This window comes from Vombatus ursinus, unplaced genomic scaffold (genome assembly GCF_900497805.2).
Source record: "Vombatus ursinus unplaced genomic scaffold, bare-nosed wombat genome assembly UNPS02011353.1, whole genome shotgun sequence".
NCBI lineage: Eukaryota > Metazoa > Chordata > Mammalia > Diprotodontia > Vombatidae > Vombatus > Vombatus ursinus.
Genome location: NW_020951131.1, coordinates 3,579,517 through 3,598,121, shown reverse-complemented (window position 1 = coordinate 3,598,121; position 18,605 = coordinate 3,579,517). Strand labels below are relative to the sequence as shown.

The 18,605-nt window shown below is 47.7% G+C and overlaps 1 protein-coding gene across 2 annotated transcripts; it reads right to left on the bottom strand.

Moving 5' to 3' along the window:
• Positions 1-477: 477 nt before the first annotated feature.
• On the bottom strand, positions 478-17,996 carry OAT (ornithine aminotransferase). Of its 2 annotated transcripts, none has more exons than XM_027855907.1 (10): positions 17,918-17,996; positions 12,833-13,058; positions 11,776-12,000; positions 11,532-11,627; positions 9,280-9,407; positions 8,552-8,674; positions 4,071-4,199; positions 3,261-3,374; positions 2,200-2,344; positions 478-1,358 (listed from the first exon to the last, which is right to left on the bottom strand). In XM_027855907.1, the coding sequence occupies exons 2-10, from the start codon at positions 13,029-13,031 to the stop codon at positions 1,198-1,200; spliced, it is 1,320 nt and encodes a 439-aa protein (XP_027711708.1). In that variant the 5' UTR covers positions 13,032-13,058; positions 17,918-17,996; the 3' UTR covers positions 478-1,197. The 2 variants fall into 2 exon arrangements, with proteins under 2 accessions (XP_027711708.1, XP_027711709.1); XM_027855908.1 differs by lacking the exon at positions 17,918-17,996 and adding an exon at positions 14,244-14,264.
• Positions 17,997-18,605: the final 609 nt, after the last annotated feature.

The window sequence follows — 18,605 nt, the reverse complement described above, 5'->3', positions numbered from 1 at the left end:
CTCTCTCTACTTGATATAGGCCCAACTCTTCCCTCCCAGGATCTCAAAGCACCCTCAAAAGTTACTGGCCGGGCCCAGGGAACAGAGGCTGGGCAGGACAGAGGGGCAAAGAAATAAATGGACTATGGGAAGGGGGCAGAGTGACCTCAAGTCGGACAGTCACGTGTCACTGCCTGCTCGGAGTACCAAATGTCCATCAATGGTGGGACAGGCTCATCAGGCCAAGCCAAGGGCCCCCGGGGCCCAATCCTGCCCTCGACAGTGAAGTTCCTGCTACCCAAAGAGCTCAGGGCCAAAAGAAAAAAGGGGTTCGGCCCTAACGTCCCCACCGTTTGTTCCACTGCTGGATGCCCGGCTCCCTGGGCACAGGGCTTTCTCCAGACTACATACAGCCCTCCCATCTCCCCACCCCCCCCCCAGGCTCTCCAGCGGAAGCCAACATTCCAGAAGGGCCAATAAAGCTAAGGCAAATAGGACTGAGGTGGCAATGCTTAAATAAAGGCTTTATTTTAATGTAAACACAATTTCGAAGCTTCAGAAAAGGCGACAGTTTTAGAATGGCAGACTATAGCGGGCCATTCTCGATGCTGCTTTAAAGACAGTCAAACACGAAATAAAGAGATGGGAATGCCAGGCAAAGACACCGCTCGAATCGATCCAGACCCAGGCCCAAGCCCACACACTCCGGCCTTCTCCAGCCAACTTCTGACGGCCCATCTTAACATCAGGCGAACAAGTTTGTGACCAAACATCACCCCAGACGTGTGCTACTGGCCTTTCCCGATTCACCTTTAATGAATCTTCCACTTAACCCCCCTGGACTTAAAAGTTTCAAATATGAAAGTTTTGTGTGCCTTTCTAGAAAGGCAAAATTATAAAAATGCATTCATACATGACATTTCAGGCTCGGTGGCCAACACTTCCAGCAATTTTAAAGATGTCAACACACAAATATAAGCCAGCCATTTAGCTCAGAAAATAGACAGTACAGTTAATTGAATAAAATCTCTCAGTTACAGTAAACGGCAAACTGCAGGTGATTCAGTTTTTGCTCTATTCTAGATGAACTAAAAAAAAATGAGTTCTTTAAGACATGTGGGAGTGGATCCCGCTCGCCCTGAGAGCAGAGGCTTTCAGCACATAAATGCACCACCTGCCTTGAGCCAGCTACCGACCACCATGGAAAATGGACAACCTTCAGAAAGACAAGATGGTCTTGTTGATAATTTCCACGGACTCTCGGATCTCGTCTTCCTTAATCACCAGGGGGGGCGCCAGCCTGATGATATGCCCGTGAGTGGGTTTGGCCAGAAGTCCATTGTCACGAAGCCGCAGACACACTTTCCAAGCATCACAATCTGAAGAGAAAACAAGAGCTCAAACATTCCTGGTATCAGTGAACAAAGTCCACTCTCCTCCATTTTCTCGTTTTTGTTTTTTGGCTAGACAATGGGGTTAAGTGACTTGCCCAGGGTCACACAGGTAGTTAAGTGTTATGTGTCTGAGGTCGGATTTGAACTCAGGTCCTTCCTGAATCCAGAGCTGGTGCTCTATCCACTGTGCCACCTAGCTGCCCCAAACTCTTTGGGGACCTCAACAATTTTTATTTTTTATTTTTTTTTATTTTTAGGCAATTGGGGTTAAGTGACTTGCTCAGGGTCACACAGCTAGTAAATGTCAAGTGTTTAGTCTGGGGTGGCATTTGAACTCAGGTCCTCCTGATTTCAGGGCCAGTGCTCTATCCACTGTGCCACCTAGCTGCCCCTTCCATTTTCTCTTCAAGATCAAGATTTGATCTGCAGACTGCCCTGTCTCAAGGGCAAAGCCCAACCTGCTCTAAACATGTGGGACAGCTGAGGGGCACTCTCAGAGGCTGGGCAGAGTCCACACCTCATGCATATGTGGACTTTACAAAGTGACAGACCTAACCACAAAGGCCAAGAAAGGTGGGAACACACAAAACAAGAGATGGGGTGAAGACAGAAGCCAGTCAGCCTCAACAAGAGCCAGGACTGACCAAACAGCGTATCAGCAAACTGGGTCTGCCAGGCTCAAGGGAGGCACCCAGCTGGCTTTCTTTGGGACTCACTTTTCTACCTCATGTGCACACCTCACGGGAGTACTAGCATCAAGCCTTCTCTTTTACATTGTTTAGATGTTTTATACTGTTGAAACCAGCCACGTTTCCACTGTCCATACCTTTAGTTTCTCTGATGACGATGGCATTTAATAACCCTTTTCCTCTTACAGCAGTTACAACATCAGAAGGCAATTTCATCAGTTCCCTCCTCAGGATGTTCCCCATGACATCTGCATTTTTAGCCAGCTCCTCCTCTTCCAAAACCTTTAAAAAACACCCACGTCCACATAGAAATGAGAGCCCAGACTTTTGAGGGCAGTCATGTGGCAGAAGACAAGACAGAAAAAAAGGGCAGACGTAAAACGAGGGAGCAGTAGGATGGACAAAGAGGAGGGCAGGGGAGCTCCCTGCCGTCACCCACAGATCTGGCCACACCTCACTCTCACACTCACTGCTCCACAATCCCCAGCCTCCTCACTGCACACAACTCTTCTTCCAGCTACTTGGATCATCCACCCAACTGCCTTGTTTTCCCTAAATCTGCTCAACAGCTCATGGCTATCACCTCTTCCTTAAATGCCTTCCCTTGTTCCCCGAGGCCATAAGGCTCTGCCCCTCCCCTTCTCTCTCCTTGCATACCCTTTGCTTGTAGTTCTCTTTATCTCTTTATGCGTTTATCAAGTATTAGTTTGGATTAGCTATCTGTTGGGGCAGCAAGACGGTGCAGTGTAAGTCACTTAACTGTTTCCCTCAGTTTCCCCATCTGTAAAATGAGCTAGAGAAGGAAACGGCAAACCACTCCAGTATCTCTGCCAAGAAAACCCCAAATGGGGTCACACAGAGTAGGACACAACAGAAATGAACTGAACAACAGCAAAAAAAAAAAATCTTCTACTAAACTATGAGTTTTAGAACTAAGCTCTAGACCTGGGATGAGGCCTCAAGGAGCTTCCAGAATGCTGCCTTCCAGGGCAAGACTGTGGGGCCTCGTCACTAGCCCCACTTCATCACTTACAAATCTAAGTCTGCTGGTCGTTTCACATTTGCTACTTCTGGTACTTCAACTTCCTTGATAATAACTTTACTTTAAGGTAGCAGCAGGAGCACCAACTCTGGAAAACTCATCATATCTTCCAGGTGTGAAAGGAGAAGAAGCCAGTGTGGTCAGGGGCACTCATACCTCCAGGGATGCCATGGCCACCCGGCAGGCCAGGGGATTGCCTCCATAAGTCGACCCATGCTCCCCAGGCTTAATGGTCAGCATAATTTCATCATCACACAACACAGCCGATACCTAGAAGGAAAGAGGGCATTACAAAAGTGTCTTCAGACCCAGTGCTCCCGGCATATACAGTCAAAGTATCTGTGGATGGGACCAAACATCAGAGGACAGCTGTAGGTCCTCTGGATGGTAACTGACAGATGATACCACAAATGGATTAAACAGGACAAGCTCAAGGAACCATCTTTTGGACATGGCTCACCGGTCCTGCAGATTCCCCAAATTTACAGGTTGACTTTTAACCTCGAAGAAGACTAGGGAGGAAGAGGAGGAAGAGGAGGAAGAGGAGGAAGAGGAGGAAGAGGAGGAAGGGTCTCTGCAGAAACCACGCCCTTGCACCCAGCAGGGTCTTAGCCTATGCAGCAGATCTGCTGCATTTCAGAGCATGCTAATGACCTTCCAAAGACATGGAAGTCCCCGAAAGCACCACTAGAAAGCATTTATTTCATTCTGAAATTCCCCGTCCACACGCTGCTGTGTTTGCTCACCCTTTCCTCCAAACACAAACAACAGAAACCAGCCCAGCTCGTGAATTTTCCGAGCAAAATGTCCAAACTGCATAAATTTCACTGTAAACGCTGACGGACACGACCGCCTGCTTGTCCTGGAATGCATTTGCATGGCACGCTGGCTGGACCCAGTGCTCAGCCCCTGATTTATCTGCTTGTAAGACCTGAGTGCACAGGGACAGGGGCGGAGGGAGCTTACTGGGTACAAGCCTCCTGAAAGGGCCTTGCCGAGGAGGATGATATCAGGCCTGACATTTTCGTGATCAACAGCCAGCCATCTCCCAGTTCTGGCTAATCCTGTCTGTATTTCATCAGCAATGAAGAGAACCTAAAAGGAAAACAAATGTGTTCATTATGGTGCCCGAGGACCCGAAACCAAGCCCAGTTTATCAATGCCTCAACACGCATTTGGAATGAGGTCTCCCCAGGAGAGCCTCAGGTCAGCGGGGCTGGCCCCATGCTTCCCAGCGCACTCAGCCATGAACTCGCCCACAGACAGCCAGCTGATCCCACACAGGTATGAGGATAGCTAACTAATGCAGAGACAGCATTCAATAGGATCTTACCAGACTAGACCAGTAGGCCCAAATGGAGTTAACAGACGTAATAGGGGTATACGTCAAGTCTTACTCTTGGCTTCAAAAAGCCAACTCCCAAAATACAAAACTGGGGAGAAGGCAGGCCAGACAGCTGGGGGACTGGAAAGGCCCGGAGACTCAGAATCAATCAACAGCTTTTTGGTTGTTAAACTGTATTGGGCTCCTTGAGGGCAGGGACTGGCTGGGGAGGAGAGGGTACGGGTACTTCTGTTCTCAGAGTTTAGCACAGAGCCTGGCACAGTAGGCACTTAACAATTGCACTGGGGCAGCTAGGTGGCACAGTGGATAGAGCTTTGGCCTTGGAGCCAGGAGGACCTGAGTTCAAATCCAGTCTCAGACACCTGACATTTACTAGCTGTGTGACCCTGTGCAAGTCACTTAACCCCGACTGCCTCACCAAAAAAAAGCAAAAAAAAAAAAATTGCTTGCTAACTTGACTTAGTCTTATACCAAGCTGTACAGTCATTCCCCAATCGATGAGCTCTCACCTTTTCCCGTGGTATATGCCCAGTAAGGGGATTACTGGGAGAAAGTAAGGCGATAGCCAATACAGTCCCTACCTGCCCCATACCTGTCACAGTGCTCCTACTTGTTACTTTTATCGATTTACAGGGCAGGGCTGTGAAACCCCAAGACCTCTGAGCAATAGCCTAAAGTGGGCGCCCTTCAGACCCTCTGGCTGCTGGCAGATGGGCAAATGTCCCTCGATTATCAAATGTCTATAATCTCAAAGATCTCGGGATCTCAAGAACTACAGCCCTTCCTCTGCAGCTTCACTGACTTTGTACAAAGCCTTCTAATTCTCTATCTTATCTCCTGTGATAATCTCTAATCCTTAGTTGGCTAGCAATGTCCCCTAGACACACAGTGAAAGGTAAGTGGTAAAGCAGAGAATTCTTCACCAAACAAGTTAGAAATTATCAGCAAAGTTAAATGTGTAAGAATACAAATCTTTCCCCAATTGATAAATGGTCAAAGGATATGAACAGGCAACTTTCAGATGAAGAAATTAAAGCTATCTACAGTCATGTGAAAAAATGCTCTGAATCACTACTGATTAGAGAAATGCAAATTAAAATAACTCTGAGGTACCACCTCACACCTATCAGATTGACTAATATGACAGAAAAGGAAAATGATAAATGTTGGAGAAGGTGTGGGAAAATTGGGACACAAATGCACTGCTGGTGGAGTTGTGAACTGATCCAACCATTCTGGAGAGCAATTTGGATGTACGCACATAGGGCTATAAAAATGTGTATATCCTTTGACCAGCACTGCTAGGTGTGTATCCCAAAGAGATTATAAAAATGGGAAAAGGACCCACATGTACAAAAATATTTATAGCAGTTCTCTTTGTGGTGGCAAAGAACTGGAAATTGAGGGGATGCCCATCAACTGGGGAATGGCTGAACAGGGTGTGGTATATGAATATAACAGAATAATATTGTTCCAAAATCCAGATGGATTTCAGAAAAATCTGGAAAGACTTACACGAAGTGATGCTGAGTAAAGCGAGCAGAACCAGGAGAACGTTGTACCTGGTAACAGCCACACTGTGCGATGATCAACTATGACAGACTTAGCTCTTCTCAGCAATACAATGATCTGAGATAATTCCAAAAGACTTGTTCTAGAAAATGCTAACAACATCCAGAGAAAGAACTATGGAGTCTGAATGCAGATCAAGGCACACAATTTCACTTCTTTTTTGTTTTTTTCTTTCTCATGGATTTTCCCTTTTGTTCTGATTCTTCTTTCACAACATGACTAATGCGAAAATATGTTTAACATGATGGTACATGCATAATCTATCAGATTGCTTGCTGTCTTGGGGCGGGAAGGGAGAAAAATTTGGAACTCAAAATTTTATAAAAATGAATGTTGAAAACTATCTTTGCATGTAATTGGAAAAAAAATAAAATACTATTAAGGAAAAAAACTCTAAAAAAGAAAGTTGTTTCATATTTGTTTTTTGGAAAAAGAAAAAAAAAATGATCACCACAGTTAAGAGGGATTATTTTGACCAAATGGCTCCATTAGATAAAGACTCCCTCTTTTCTGCCAAGTCTTTCCACCCAGACCCACGCCATCACCTTGCGCTCATTTCCTCTCCTAAACTAGCTCTCCTTCCTGAACAACTGACCATCCATCCTTCTGGTTGCCCAGGCTCGGAAGAGACCGGTCACTTTGTCTTCCTAAAGCGGTTTTCCCCCTTCCCTAGTCAGCTACCAGCCAGCATTATTCGTCAGTGAGCCCTGTGCCCAGCTGGAGTGCCAGTTCTGAAGTCATATCCAGATACAAGGAGGCCCACTCCGAGAACAGAAACCACGGAGAACCGCCCCACACACCTTTAGTGCCAAAAATTCTATGGATTAAATGTCAAAACAGAATCTGGACAAGACCTCAGAGGCCCATCGAGTCTGAAAAGTCACAGTAATGACCACTACGTACAAATTCACAAAAAAACTAGAGGAAAGAAATGTGGAGATTTAGCCCCAGCCCGTTGGGACTAGCTCTGTGACCTTGGTCAAGTCAATGACCTCCAGTGTCTCTCTTCCCATCTGTAAAATGGGGCTAAGATATCCGCCTTTCTTACCCCACAGGACCGAGGCTCACACCAGAAAACAAATCCACGAATAGACACCAGCTCCTGGGCTGGGCTCTGGGGACACGGAAAGCGGAACAATCCCTGCTCCTGAGGACCTTGGGAAACCAGCGCCTAGGTGTGTGTTGACTAAATGCAGAATAATCAAAGACAAAGCGGTTTGGGGGCTGGGGAGAGGCTGTGACAGGCATGAGGGAAGGCATTCCAAGCACTGAGGGAGGCCAGGGGACAGACATCATGGGATGGATGGAAAAGGGCAAAAAAGGTAAAAAAAGGCACGGAGCCTGCAGGAGGCTGGATCACGGCCAGCAGCCAGCGGCCGCTCACTCCATCATGTCCAACTGCTGAACCAGAGAAAGCTGGAGGCAAGTCCGGCCCCTCCCACACCTGGCTGTGAGGCCTCCAGCGGTCATCTGTCCTGGAGGGAGTTTCCTTACTCTGAACTCCAAGGCAGTCAAAGGAGAGACACAGAAGTTGGGAGTTTTCTGCTCTAGCAAACACCTCCCCTCCGGATTCCTCTTTGCCCTCTGGCACTGCACACCACCAGCTCATCTCTCCTGCTCTTCCTCAGGCTCAGAGCCCAGCTCCTGGGCCATCCTCATTTGCCAGGGACTCCTCTCCTGGGGAGGCTCACCAGCACCATCAATGAACTTCCTAAAAAGTCAACACCCGCCTCCCTCCAGGCCTGACCAGGGCCGAAGGCTGAGCCGGCCCTCCCTTCTTCCCAGAATTAACATCTCTCCTCTTCGTGCAGCTGAAAACCTTGTGGTTTCTCCTGGCAGCAAGAGCGTGGAGACTTCCCGGAGGCTGGCCAGCCCCCTCCTGTTTTCAGACTCTTGTCTAGCCACGTGCCACATTCCACACCCCTCCCCCAACTCGGACTTCAGCCAAATTATGTTTTACCCTCAAACAATCACAGGACAAATTTCTACCTACTGACCTGAGCGCCAACTTCACAACAAGAGTTCAAACCACAGAATTAATTTGTTGGGTAGCGGGGGGTCCATTCAGTCTTTTACATCGCAAAAATAAGTCCCTTTGGTCAACAGACTACGGGAAGTTTTAGTGTTTGCAGGTAAGTCATGTCCCCCTCTGAGACAAGGCGAGTCAGTCAGAACGAAAGAAGTCAAGGCAAGAGCAAGAGGAGCGGCCCAGACGGCTCCCTACGTCCACTCTTCGTCTCAGTTTTAAAACAGGCGCGTCCTCAAGCACTGAGGACAAAGGTGCAGGATGGAAGCAGTCTGCAGCTGGGCCTACAGCTCACTCGCGGCAGCGTCGGCTGGTTAGCTCCAGGGCACCAGCGTCATTTAAGAAGCGAGGCAGCAGAAGGGGATGCTTTCCATCTTCCTGAGGACTCCCTGGAGCCAACCTCCCTCCTTCCTCTATGTGGGAAGGCAGGCAGGCCCGACCCCACCGACAGGCCCCACACTGACCATTATCCTGGGCCCCAGGTCCTCAGCCAGCATTCCTCACCTGGAACTTGGTGCAGAGATCTCTCACTCCAGAGAGGTAACCCGGATCAGGGACGACGACGCCAGCTTCCCCCTGAATGGGCTCTACCATGAAAGCGGCCACGTTGGGATCCTGGAGCGCTCGCTAGCCAGAGGCAGGGAAAGAAACAAGGGAGAATCACTCCTCGTTCATTCTCTCTACTGAACCCTCACATAAACGGCCCCAGGCCCATCTTCCTGAACTAGCAGTAAAGCCAACGTTCTCCAAGGTTTCCTGAAGGACTTCAGGGAAACTTCCCTCTTTCTCTGTGACACTGGGCCAGAGATTCTGTGTGCACCAGAAAACCTGGTTGTGAAGGAATGTCATAATGTTAATCTTTCTGTCCCACAAACAGAGGCTGATCCATCTGCCGGTCCCAATGTGACCTTCGAAAGCCCTTCAGGCAGCCACCCTGCCCCTGAATGAGATTCTGTGCTACCAAGGCTGTCTGTGATTCACATAATGCACGACCATCTAAATTTGTAGGAGGTCGGTAAAGGTAACTAAAGAGCCTCACTGTGCCACTCTTTGAAATGGCAGAGCTCAAAGCCCAAACCCTGGCCTCATACCTACCACACCGATAGCTTAGAGGAGGTTTCACCACTTCTCAGCCCTACCCAAAAAGCCCTGGCCCTTCCCCTACAATGACCTGAGCACTTCAGACTTCAAACACCTGGGCCCCACAAGGAGGAACAGCAGGGCAGAAGCACCTCAAGGGCAGGGAGGTCATTGTAAGGGATGATCTCAAAGCCAGGCATAAATGGCCCAAAGCCTTCATAACTCGATGGGTCAGTTGAACTAGAGACAGCAGATAATGTTCGACCCCAGAAGTTCCCGGCTGCAAAGAAGAAAAACAAAATTGATTACTGCAACCAAATCCAAACATTTAACAGAAATCCACACCCCCCCAAAAAATTCCTAAAAAATTCAGGTAAAAAATAAATCCAAAGGTTCCAATGAATAAGGAATTTCCAAGCCAAAGACAATTACGATTAGATTCTGAATGTAATTCAAAGAATGTATCCCACCAAATGTAAATTGTTAAGGCATAGTTTTCTCATTTCTTCAAATAATCACAAACTGCCACAAGCCTCCAGTGTGTCTGACTTACTACTGCTGACACTTGGCATTGAGCGCATTATGCCAGATCACTGTTCCTCTTTGCCCATTTCTCCTCTCTGCCAAGACATCTCCAAGTCAAGGGCGCTGTCCGAGGCCTCTGAATATCCCCAGCCCAGCCCAGCACTTACAATAAAGCCTCTGATCCTGGAGAGGATGATTAGAAAAATAATCGCTTTTCAGAAGGCTTTCATTTACTCAAAATCTAGCCAGCTATCTCTGAGAAGGCATCAAGTTAGATCTGCATCTTCTGTCTAAATTGGAAAGCTGACTAAAAGATCTCATTATTATTTCCGCTGCTACATCTTTTTTTAAGCTAGCTAAGCTTACCGCAGACACTGATTCAACTTCCAAACTCCTTCGGCCTCGACTTTCTACACGCTCATATTAGTTTTGATGAAATGCCCACGCAATCGACCTTTACTCTAAAGGATGTCATCTAACAAGCCCAGAATGGAGGAAGTCCATTAAGACTCTGCACCTTGTTCTTCTGCTTTGCCTAACCGATTCAACATTATTTTCTAAAATCCCATTTATCAGACCTATGAAATAAATATACCACAATGTTCCCTCAAATTCAAAATCGTGATTTTTGTTTGTATTTCAAAAATCTACTTTAAAAATGACTTCCAAGTGGATTTGAGAAGACTAGCACTTATAGACCACAACCCTGCCCCACTATGGCCTTGCCTTCACTATCTTCATTCCACAGCAATGCTCGTACTGAGCAAGGGCCACAGCTGGCAAACAGGCCTCTTCTGCCTCTGTGCCCACTGACTCACCAACTTCATTCAGAACTTAGGTAAAAACAATTTTGCACCTTTTTTTAATACTGAAAAGGTGGATGCAGTCTATAGGAATAAAAAAAAAATCAGCACACTAGTGATTTTTCTTTTAAAACAAAAGATCATTACAATTATGTTGACAAGTTAAAAAAGTTTAGTTAAGAGAATTTTTCTTTATTGAAAATGCTATTCCAATAGTGATTCTGCCTGGGACATTAGCTCCCTCTGAACTTTATAAAGACTGTAGAGTCTACAAACCCTAAAATAACCACAACTGAACTCAGATTTGCCATCAGAATTGATTTTGACTTCATAGTGACAGATTGAAAAACCAAACACCTAATATTTGAACACTGATAAATAGTTGATAAATAATCTTAAAAGTCAAACCAAGTAATTAATTGCCAGCCTTTCCAAACAGAAAAAAATCTGTCAATGGGATGTAGTATTTGCCACCAAAACAGTCCAGGAAATTCAGCCCTAGGAAGACTCTGAGCCTCTCAACAACCCTGACAAAAACACGGGGAAATCCGAAACCAAAGAGTTCTAAGCCACGCTGCTCATCCTGGAGAGAACAGACCAGACTTCAGCTGAGCTCGCCACCCTAAGCTCAAGGCTACACTGACCGCCACAAGGTCTCCCTTACTCACCTACCTTCTTGCTGCAATTGGAAAGCCGGGGTCACTTGATGCCCAGTTTGAGAGAACTGACAAGATTACTCAACCACGCAGCTAATTCCTGATTTCTTTCCAAGTTATGGCTCTAATAAAAATGTGAATCTGGTTCTAATAAAAATTTTTAGTCATAATAAAAATTATTCAGTCACCCATTTCAAGTAGAGAACTTAGGAAATTTTCTCTCCTGAAGTGAAATAGCTTATAAAATATAACTAGGGATCTCTATTTGATGGTAGTAAATGAGACACTCAGCATCTAGGATAGGCCCACAATTAACTGGTAATGAGGGGGAATTTACCAAATACGTCATGTACAAAAACATTTCAGATTTTTGAAAATCACCGTTCCCCACCACAGTAATAAAGACTGAGCTTTACATACCTGCAAAAATAATCTTTGCTTTGTATTTCTGAATGCCCTTAACATTGTAGCCCCACTTCCGAGCTAATTTGCAGGCAGTTTCTCCAGCTTCCACCCCTTTTCATAGGTTTAAAAAAAAAAAAAAAGGTTTTCATTAAGTTCCCATCCATTCAGCCAAAAACTAAGAGAACTTTCTCATCATCAAACTTTGCTACATCTCCTTGGACATTTCACAAAGCAAACCCCTCCCAGCCAAAGGTTTTACCTGTATTCATGGGCAGAACCTTGTTGTAGTTGAACAACCCTGTGATATACTCTTCATAGTCACCAAGTACATTGTTATAGAAAGCTCTAGAAGTCAAGGTTAATTTCTCAACCTGACTTTTCAGGGCATCCACAATTTTGGGGTGGCAATGTCCTTGGTTCACAGCACTGTAAGCACTCAGGAAGTCAAAGTATTTTCTGCCTTCCACATCCCACACATAAATACCTAGAACAGGAAGATTATTTCACAGGGTTACCAGAAAGTGTGGAATACCCCAATCATGGCACCACACCCATTGTTCACAGGAGGCACTGAGTTTGATTTTAGCTAGACTGGAGACTAATACATGTGGGAGGACTTTGTCTATCAAACTCAAACACACCGATCAACAAGGAAGATATAAAACCAGGCAGCTCATTGATGAAGGACGTCACCTTCTGATCTACGGTTAATAAGATGACAAAGCACCAATCTTACGGACCCAGCACATGCACTGATACACAAACAAAAACACACAGCTTTTCCCATAACAGACACATTCTGCAAAAGATGCTGGTATCTTTATTTGAAGAAATAAAGGGGCTGAGGCTGTGTCATAATGCTTCCCTCTGGCTTTTCCCAAGTTGGTGCAGAAGCTCCACCACGAGGATGGTTGTGGGTCAAACTGGGAGTTTGAGCACAGAATGCTGGCTCTGGGCAGGGCTCACAAGGCTTCAGGGAAGTGAGGGGTGCCAGAGGACAACAAAGTGAACACCAGAAGGAGCAAGCTGAAGCAGTGGGACAAATACGACAGTACACGTCAATTGTTCATTCCCGAGCAACACCCACATAATGGGAACTCCTGGCCACAATCCTACTTTTGACATAAAAAGCCAGAAGGGTCACCTGGATTAGCGTGAACAAAACTCAGCTTTTTACCTGCAGCCAAGAGTCCCAAGACGGAACCTTCAGTGATTAGAATGAAGTGACCGAGGTCCCACTGCCATTTTCACCCATACCACCAGCACCCCGAATTCTACCTCCAGGAGCTGTCCCACTCAAAGGGAGGCCAATGTACCTTTTCCTCTTTCCAGGGCTACAGGTAAAGGATGGTAGTTGTGGGCACCATACTTAGCTTCTCGTTCAAAAATCTGCTCCGAAGATGGAGGGCCCTGGATGGTTTTTTTGGTTGCAACTGATGCAGCAGAAGTCACTGAAGAGTGAACACCCCGACGAAACAGAGCAAGGGTTTGCACATTTGCTAGTTTGGAAAACATTTTCTATTTTAGGAGAATCAGACGTTCCTACGGAGAAAAGAAGACATTAATGACCACTGGCCCACCACCACATACCTAGAAATTACTGCTGTGTGATGTTAGTACAATCACAACGTCAGTCACCCCAGCAAAATCCTGTGCATTGGAGGAGACCCTTGGAAGGAGGTGAGAAGCCTTCCAGAACTTTAGGTGACAAAGAAGGAACCTGCCTGTGAAAATATTCGTTTTACCAGACACAGAGGGACAGAAGCACACTGAACAAAGAAAGACCTACACTTTAGTCACGTTGGAAAAGCTTTTTGAAGACTGTACTAAACACAAGAACAATGGCACGTTCACAAAGAATGGTTTGCTGATATTCCAACAAAACCTGAGGGCCCAGTTAAGCCAGGTACAATGTCTCTGCGTCAACCCAATTAATTCAGATGAACTATTATCCAACTAGTGTCCAAAGGGCAGGTTATTATAATAGGCACACAAATCAGGGCACTTAAACGATCAAACAACAAAGACTCCTTTATAGCTGGGTCATAAAGGGGGAAGGGAATAAGCATTTATCCAACACCTACTATGTGCTAGGCACATTCGATAAATAAAGCACAGAGTGGACTATGTCCTGCCCCCTACACACACACACACACACACACTCACTCACTCACTCACTCTCTCTCTCTCCAACAGGAGCCTACCTATCTCCTCCTGGCCCAAACACAGACAACACCAGCCGTCTGGCCCCAGACCTGCGCCTCTCTCCCCCTTAGCTGGCTATCCTCACAATCCCACTTTCTGCAGGAAGATTTTCAAGTCTCCCCCTCAGCTGCTGGAGGCTTCCCCCTGTGACCACCTTCCCTTTTTTAGCTGCATATATAGTTATCTGGGTGCTTCGGTTAGGATGGGAGCTCCTTCAGGGCAGGGAAGAGAGGTTTGGCCTTTCTTTGAACACTAGGGTGCCTCATCACAGTTCTTAATAAATGCATATTATCTGAATGAATCAAGGGATTGGGTTTAATTCCCTACTCTATTACTTACTATCTTTCTGGGTCTCAATTTCCTTCTCTGTTAAAATCAGGGAGTAGAACCAGAACCTCTGGCTCTAAAAAGAATCTTGGATCATGACCCCTCCGCTTCCCCCCACAGGGCTGCCGGGTACAATGCTGTAAAGCCAGAAACCAATGGCAGCAATGATCACCTCAATTCACTTAAGAAGCTTACCTACTGGAGTCTTACGTCAATGTTATTTATGCCATTAGATTAAATGCAGTAGGACAGGCACAGAAATTAGCAGGCACCTATTCCTGGGTCCCACCTAACCAGAAGAGAAACAAGCCAGAATTGTAAATAATTCCTACTCCCAATACAGAGCCTCCCCAGGCCAGTGATGTTCCCTGACACCCAAATCTTCCTTACAAACACAACCAGAAATAGAAAAAAACATCCAGGCTATTTTTTTTTAAGAATTTGCATAAAAGGCTGAATCATAAAGACTTGGTGTGTAAGGTTCTGTAATTTTATTCAGTACTCAGCCTGAGGGTCTACTCTCTCTGCAGAAATACAAACCGCAGCCCTCTACAACTTAATAGGCAATCTTTGCGACCTGGGTGATACTCCACCCCTTTCCCAAATCAGCTAGGTTTGTTTCCCCAAAAACTGGACTTGTGGTCTCCCCTTAGCTTGGCCGCCTTTCTCAAGACCTTGGGCTCTGCTGACCCAGTCAATGAGACCCCAGCTTCTTCACCTCTATGGCGTGGAAGCAGACACAAAAACTTAAAAAAGATCTGAAGACCAAATTCAAGGTCCTTAAATCGCTCTGAAACAACAGTCGACATTGACGACATTCCAAGTGAAGGATGCCCTTGTGTCTGAGGGCCGTGTTTACCTCTCTCTTTGTCAAACATTAGCTTATTTGGGGGCCAGCTCCCCCGAAGGCTTGTCTTCTATTGACAGGAGTCCAGATGCTAGCTAAACTTCAACCCCCAGCTTGTCACAGACAGCAGTGGCATCTACTACTCCAAAGCCATTGGCTCCGAGGAGCCAGCCTCCCCAACACCCCCACCACACCCCCACAGCTGACTGGGGCATGGTCAGCAAGGCCTCTGGCCAGTCTAAATCCGTTCTGAATATTGACTGATTTCAACATATTAATACGGAATGCAATCTACCTCACAGGATGTGAATAATTTTAGGCTTTTTTTAAGATAGTCCAGATCTCTACATAAAAAACTAACTGGGATAATCTAATGGGAAAGAAGCAAAGAGAGACTGTTGTCTGCAGCACAAAGGAGAAAGGTCTGGGCTAAAATGCTGGACATTCCATCAAAGTCCAGGTTTCCATTCCAACTCCACATGTATCATTATGCAGCTACCAGGCACCGTGCTACTTAGAGAGAAGAAAGAGATGAAAAAGCAGCTCCCGGCTCTTGAGGAACTGATTTTCAAATGCCTTAAAATGATCTTTTTTGTAGAAACTTAAAATTCACAATAGGAGAGAAAAAAGACCCAACTTAAGATGCAGACAAGTGGTCTTTTCTAAATCAGGCCATCCTTGAAGCCCCCCTCCTTTCTTTTCCTACTCAGGGGTAAGGAAACTGCCGGCTCGAGGCTGCATATGGCCGTTTAGGTCCTCAGGTGTGGCCTGAATACAAACTTCACAGAACAAATCCTCTTAATAAAAGGATCTGTTCAGTAAAACGTGGACTCAGTAAAAAGGCCACACCCAAGGACTCACCCCTGGTTTAACCAAAAAAAGTGACTGTTAAGCACCAAAAGATGCTTTTGATCAGGGGAGAGCAGGAATGACAGTTGGGCTGCTATTTTGATTTGCTAAAAACTCTGCTACTTTGTAGGATGCTAGTTAAGCTATTTCAGGACTCAAGACTTTCATACAATGGGAAATAGGGATAATCATAGCATCTGCCTCCAAGGCCTGCTGTGAGAATCCAATGAGATCATATATGTAAAGTCGTGTGCAAACAGTACAACCAGCACCAGGGCAGAAAGGCCAACTCTGATTCTAATCAGTTTTCCTGTACAATGGTATTATTGTAAGCTAGTTCAATTCTACTCTTACCTTTCTCCTGGGCTCAACAGATCAATGATAAGTGCCTACTGTGTACAGAGAATACTGTGTGCTAGGCCCTGGGGAGATGCCACATTCATCTAAAGCAAAGTCTCCACTTTCTTGGATACTTTAATGACTTTATGATAACAACTTTAATGATTTAGGGAACCCACTTGAAGGCTGACTGAAACTCCTTCCTTCCTCCAGCCTGCCTGCGAAGCAAATAGTTACTGACAGTCTGGTCATCCTCATTTTAAGGAGGTTTTGAGAGGGCGTGGCCATGATTTGGAAGCTCACAGCAACCTGTGAGGTAGGTATGGTCTAGGTCTCGGTCTCGGTCTTGGCTCGGTCTCCGTCTCCTACCTCAATACAATACGTGATTCGCTAAACCAAACCACCAAAGACAAAACAAAGAAATTGTTTGGTGAAAGGTCCTCCCATTAAAGGTCGTCCTTCAAGAATCGGAGACAATTCCAAAGGACCCAGGTTGGAAAAGGCTCCCCAGCTGCAGAGAGAACTGAGAAGTCTGAGGGAAGACTGAAATACTTTTTTCAACTTATTTTTCTTGGGTTTGGTGTGTGTGTTTTCTTTTCTAATATGCCTAATATGAAAATACCTTTTGCATGACTGCACATGTATAACTGATTATCATAGGAGTGGGAGAGAGAATTTGAAATTCAAAATTCTTAAAAATGTTAAATTTTTTTCACACGTAATAGGAACTATTTAATGAAATAAAAAAATGTATTTTTAGACTTAGTGACAGGAGTGACCAGGGTCAGCTGGGCCATGGCTGTGTGCCCCACAAGACAGGCAGAAATTCTCCTACGGCTCCATGTCACGGGATCAGTGCCAGTAACATGAACTACTCCAGGATTCTCGAAGTCTCTCTCACTTCCACTGGGAGACCCTACAGAGTCCAGGAAAAAAGACCGTTGTTGTTTGCCTCCATGATCGATGTAACTGAGCAGCGACCCTCAGGGCACGGACAGACAGACATACACGGACACACGGGACACACCCTCCAAGTCCTGCAAACCACCTTCACCTGAATAAGCGGCCCCTCAGCCACCTCCAGGAGCGCCGCCCCGCCCTCAGGAGCCTCCCAGACCAACCTCCCCCTCCTCTCTCTCCTCCCTTTTTCTCTCAGTCTGTCTCTGCCCCCCCTTGTCCTTCCCTCCCAGTCCCTCCATCTCTGCCCCTCCCCCGTCTCTCTCTCTCCATCTCTGCCCCTCCCCCGTTTCTCTCTCTCTCTCCATCTCTGCCCCTCCCCCATCTCTGCCCCTCCCCCGTCTCTCTCTCCATCTCTGCCCCTCCCCCGTTTCTCTCTCTCTCTCCATCTCTGCCCCTCCCCCCGTCTCTGTCTCTGCTCTTTCCCCTGTCTGTCTCTCTCCATCTGTCCCCCCACCCCCACCCCTCGGACCCCGACCCAGCTCCCGGTTACTCGAGGGCACAGAACGGCGCTTTCTCCTCGGGTCGCCCCGGACCCCGCATTAATGGGGGAGGCCGCCGGGGCGGGTCTAGAGCCCAAAGGCCTGGGTTCCAATCCTCCCTGGGCCAGGCCCGCAGACCACAAGGGGCGCCGGGGGCAGAGCGAGGCCTTGGGCGCGGGGGCAGGGCGGGGCCCGGGCCTCGCGCCCAGGCTCGGGGCCCATCTGGGGCCCGGCCCGGAGGGGGAGGGGAGGAGGCCCGGCGGACCCGGGGTGGGGTGGGAGGACTGGACAGGGCGGGCGGGTGCATCCAGCAGGCGCCGCATCCGTGCTCGCGGGGCCGCGGCGGCAGCCTCAGTTTCCCCCTGGCTATAGGGCAGCTCGGGCCGCCCCCGTACCTGACAGCGGCGCCTGACGGGCGGAGGAGGCGGAGGCGACACGCGGCACCGGCGGCGACGACAGAGCGGCCGCGGCGACGTCACGGCCGCCCTATAGCGCCGGCTCGGGCCCGCCCCCCCGGCGCACGCCCTCACCGCCCATTGGTCACTATCCGGAATCTCGGCCAATCGTGAGGCCAGCCCCCGCACCCGCTCCGCCCCTCTGGAGGCCGCCGCCGCGCCAGCATCCTCTGGGTCCTACCGTCCATCTTTTCCAATCGCTGCCTGCGCCGAACGGAGCAGGGCGGTCTAGGAGGTCTGAGCTCTTAGGCCCGGAGACCTGAATTCGGATCCTGCCGCCTCTGACACCTGCCCTCCTCGGACCCCCACCCCACCTTGGCCGTTAGGGGTGCAGCCTCCTTGTAATCTATAATAGGGAAGGAGGAAAGAGGGAAAGCGAAACCAAAGCAGGCTTCCCAGAGGAGGGGGCACCTAACTGGGCAGTCTGAGGGAAGGGGCTAGGCCTGGAGGAAGAGCCAGCACATCACTGCCGCGATCTGGTCCTCAGTTTACTCCTCTGTAGAGGGAATGGTCCCCCTCCAGTCTCATTCTCCATTTGCTCGTAATCACCCCGGACCCTCATACTGTGAGCCCCCTCCTCTAGGGAAAGGGATGGTTTGCCTCTTTTTATGTCCCCAGCTCTTAGTGC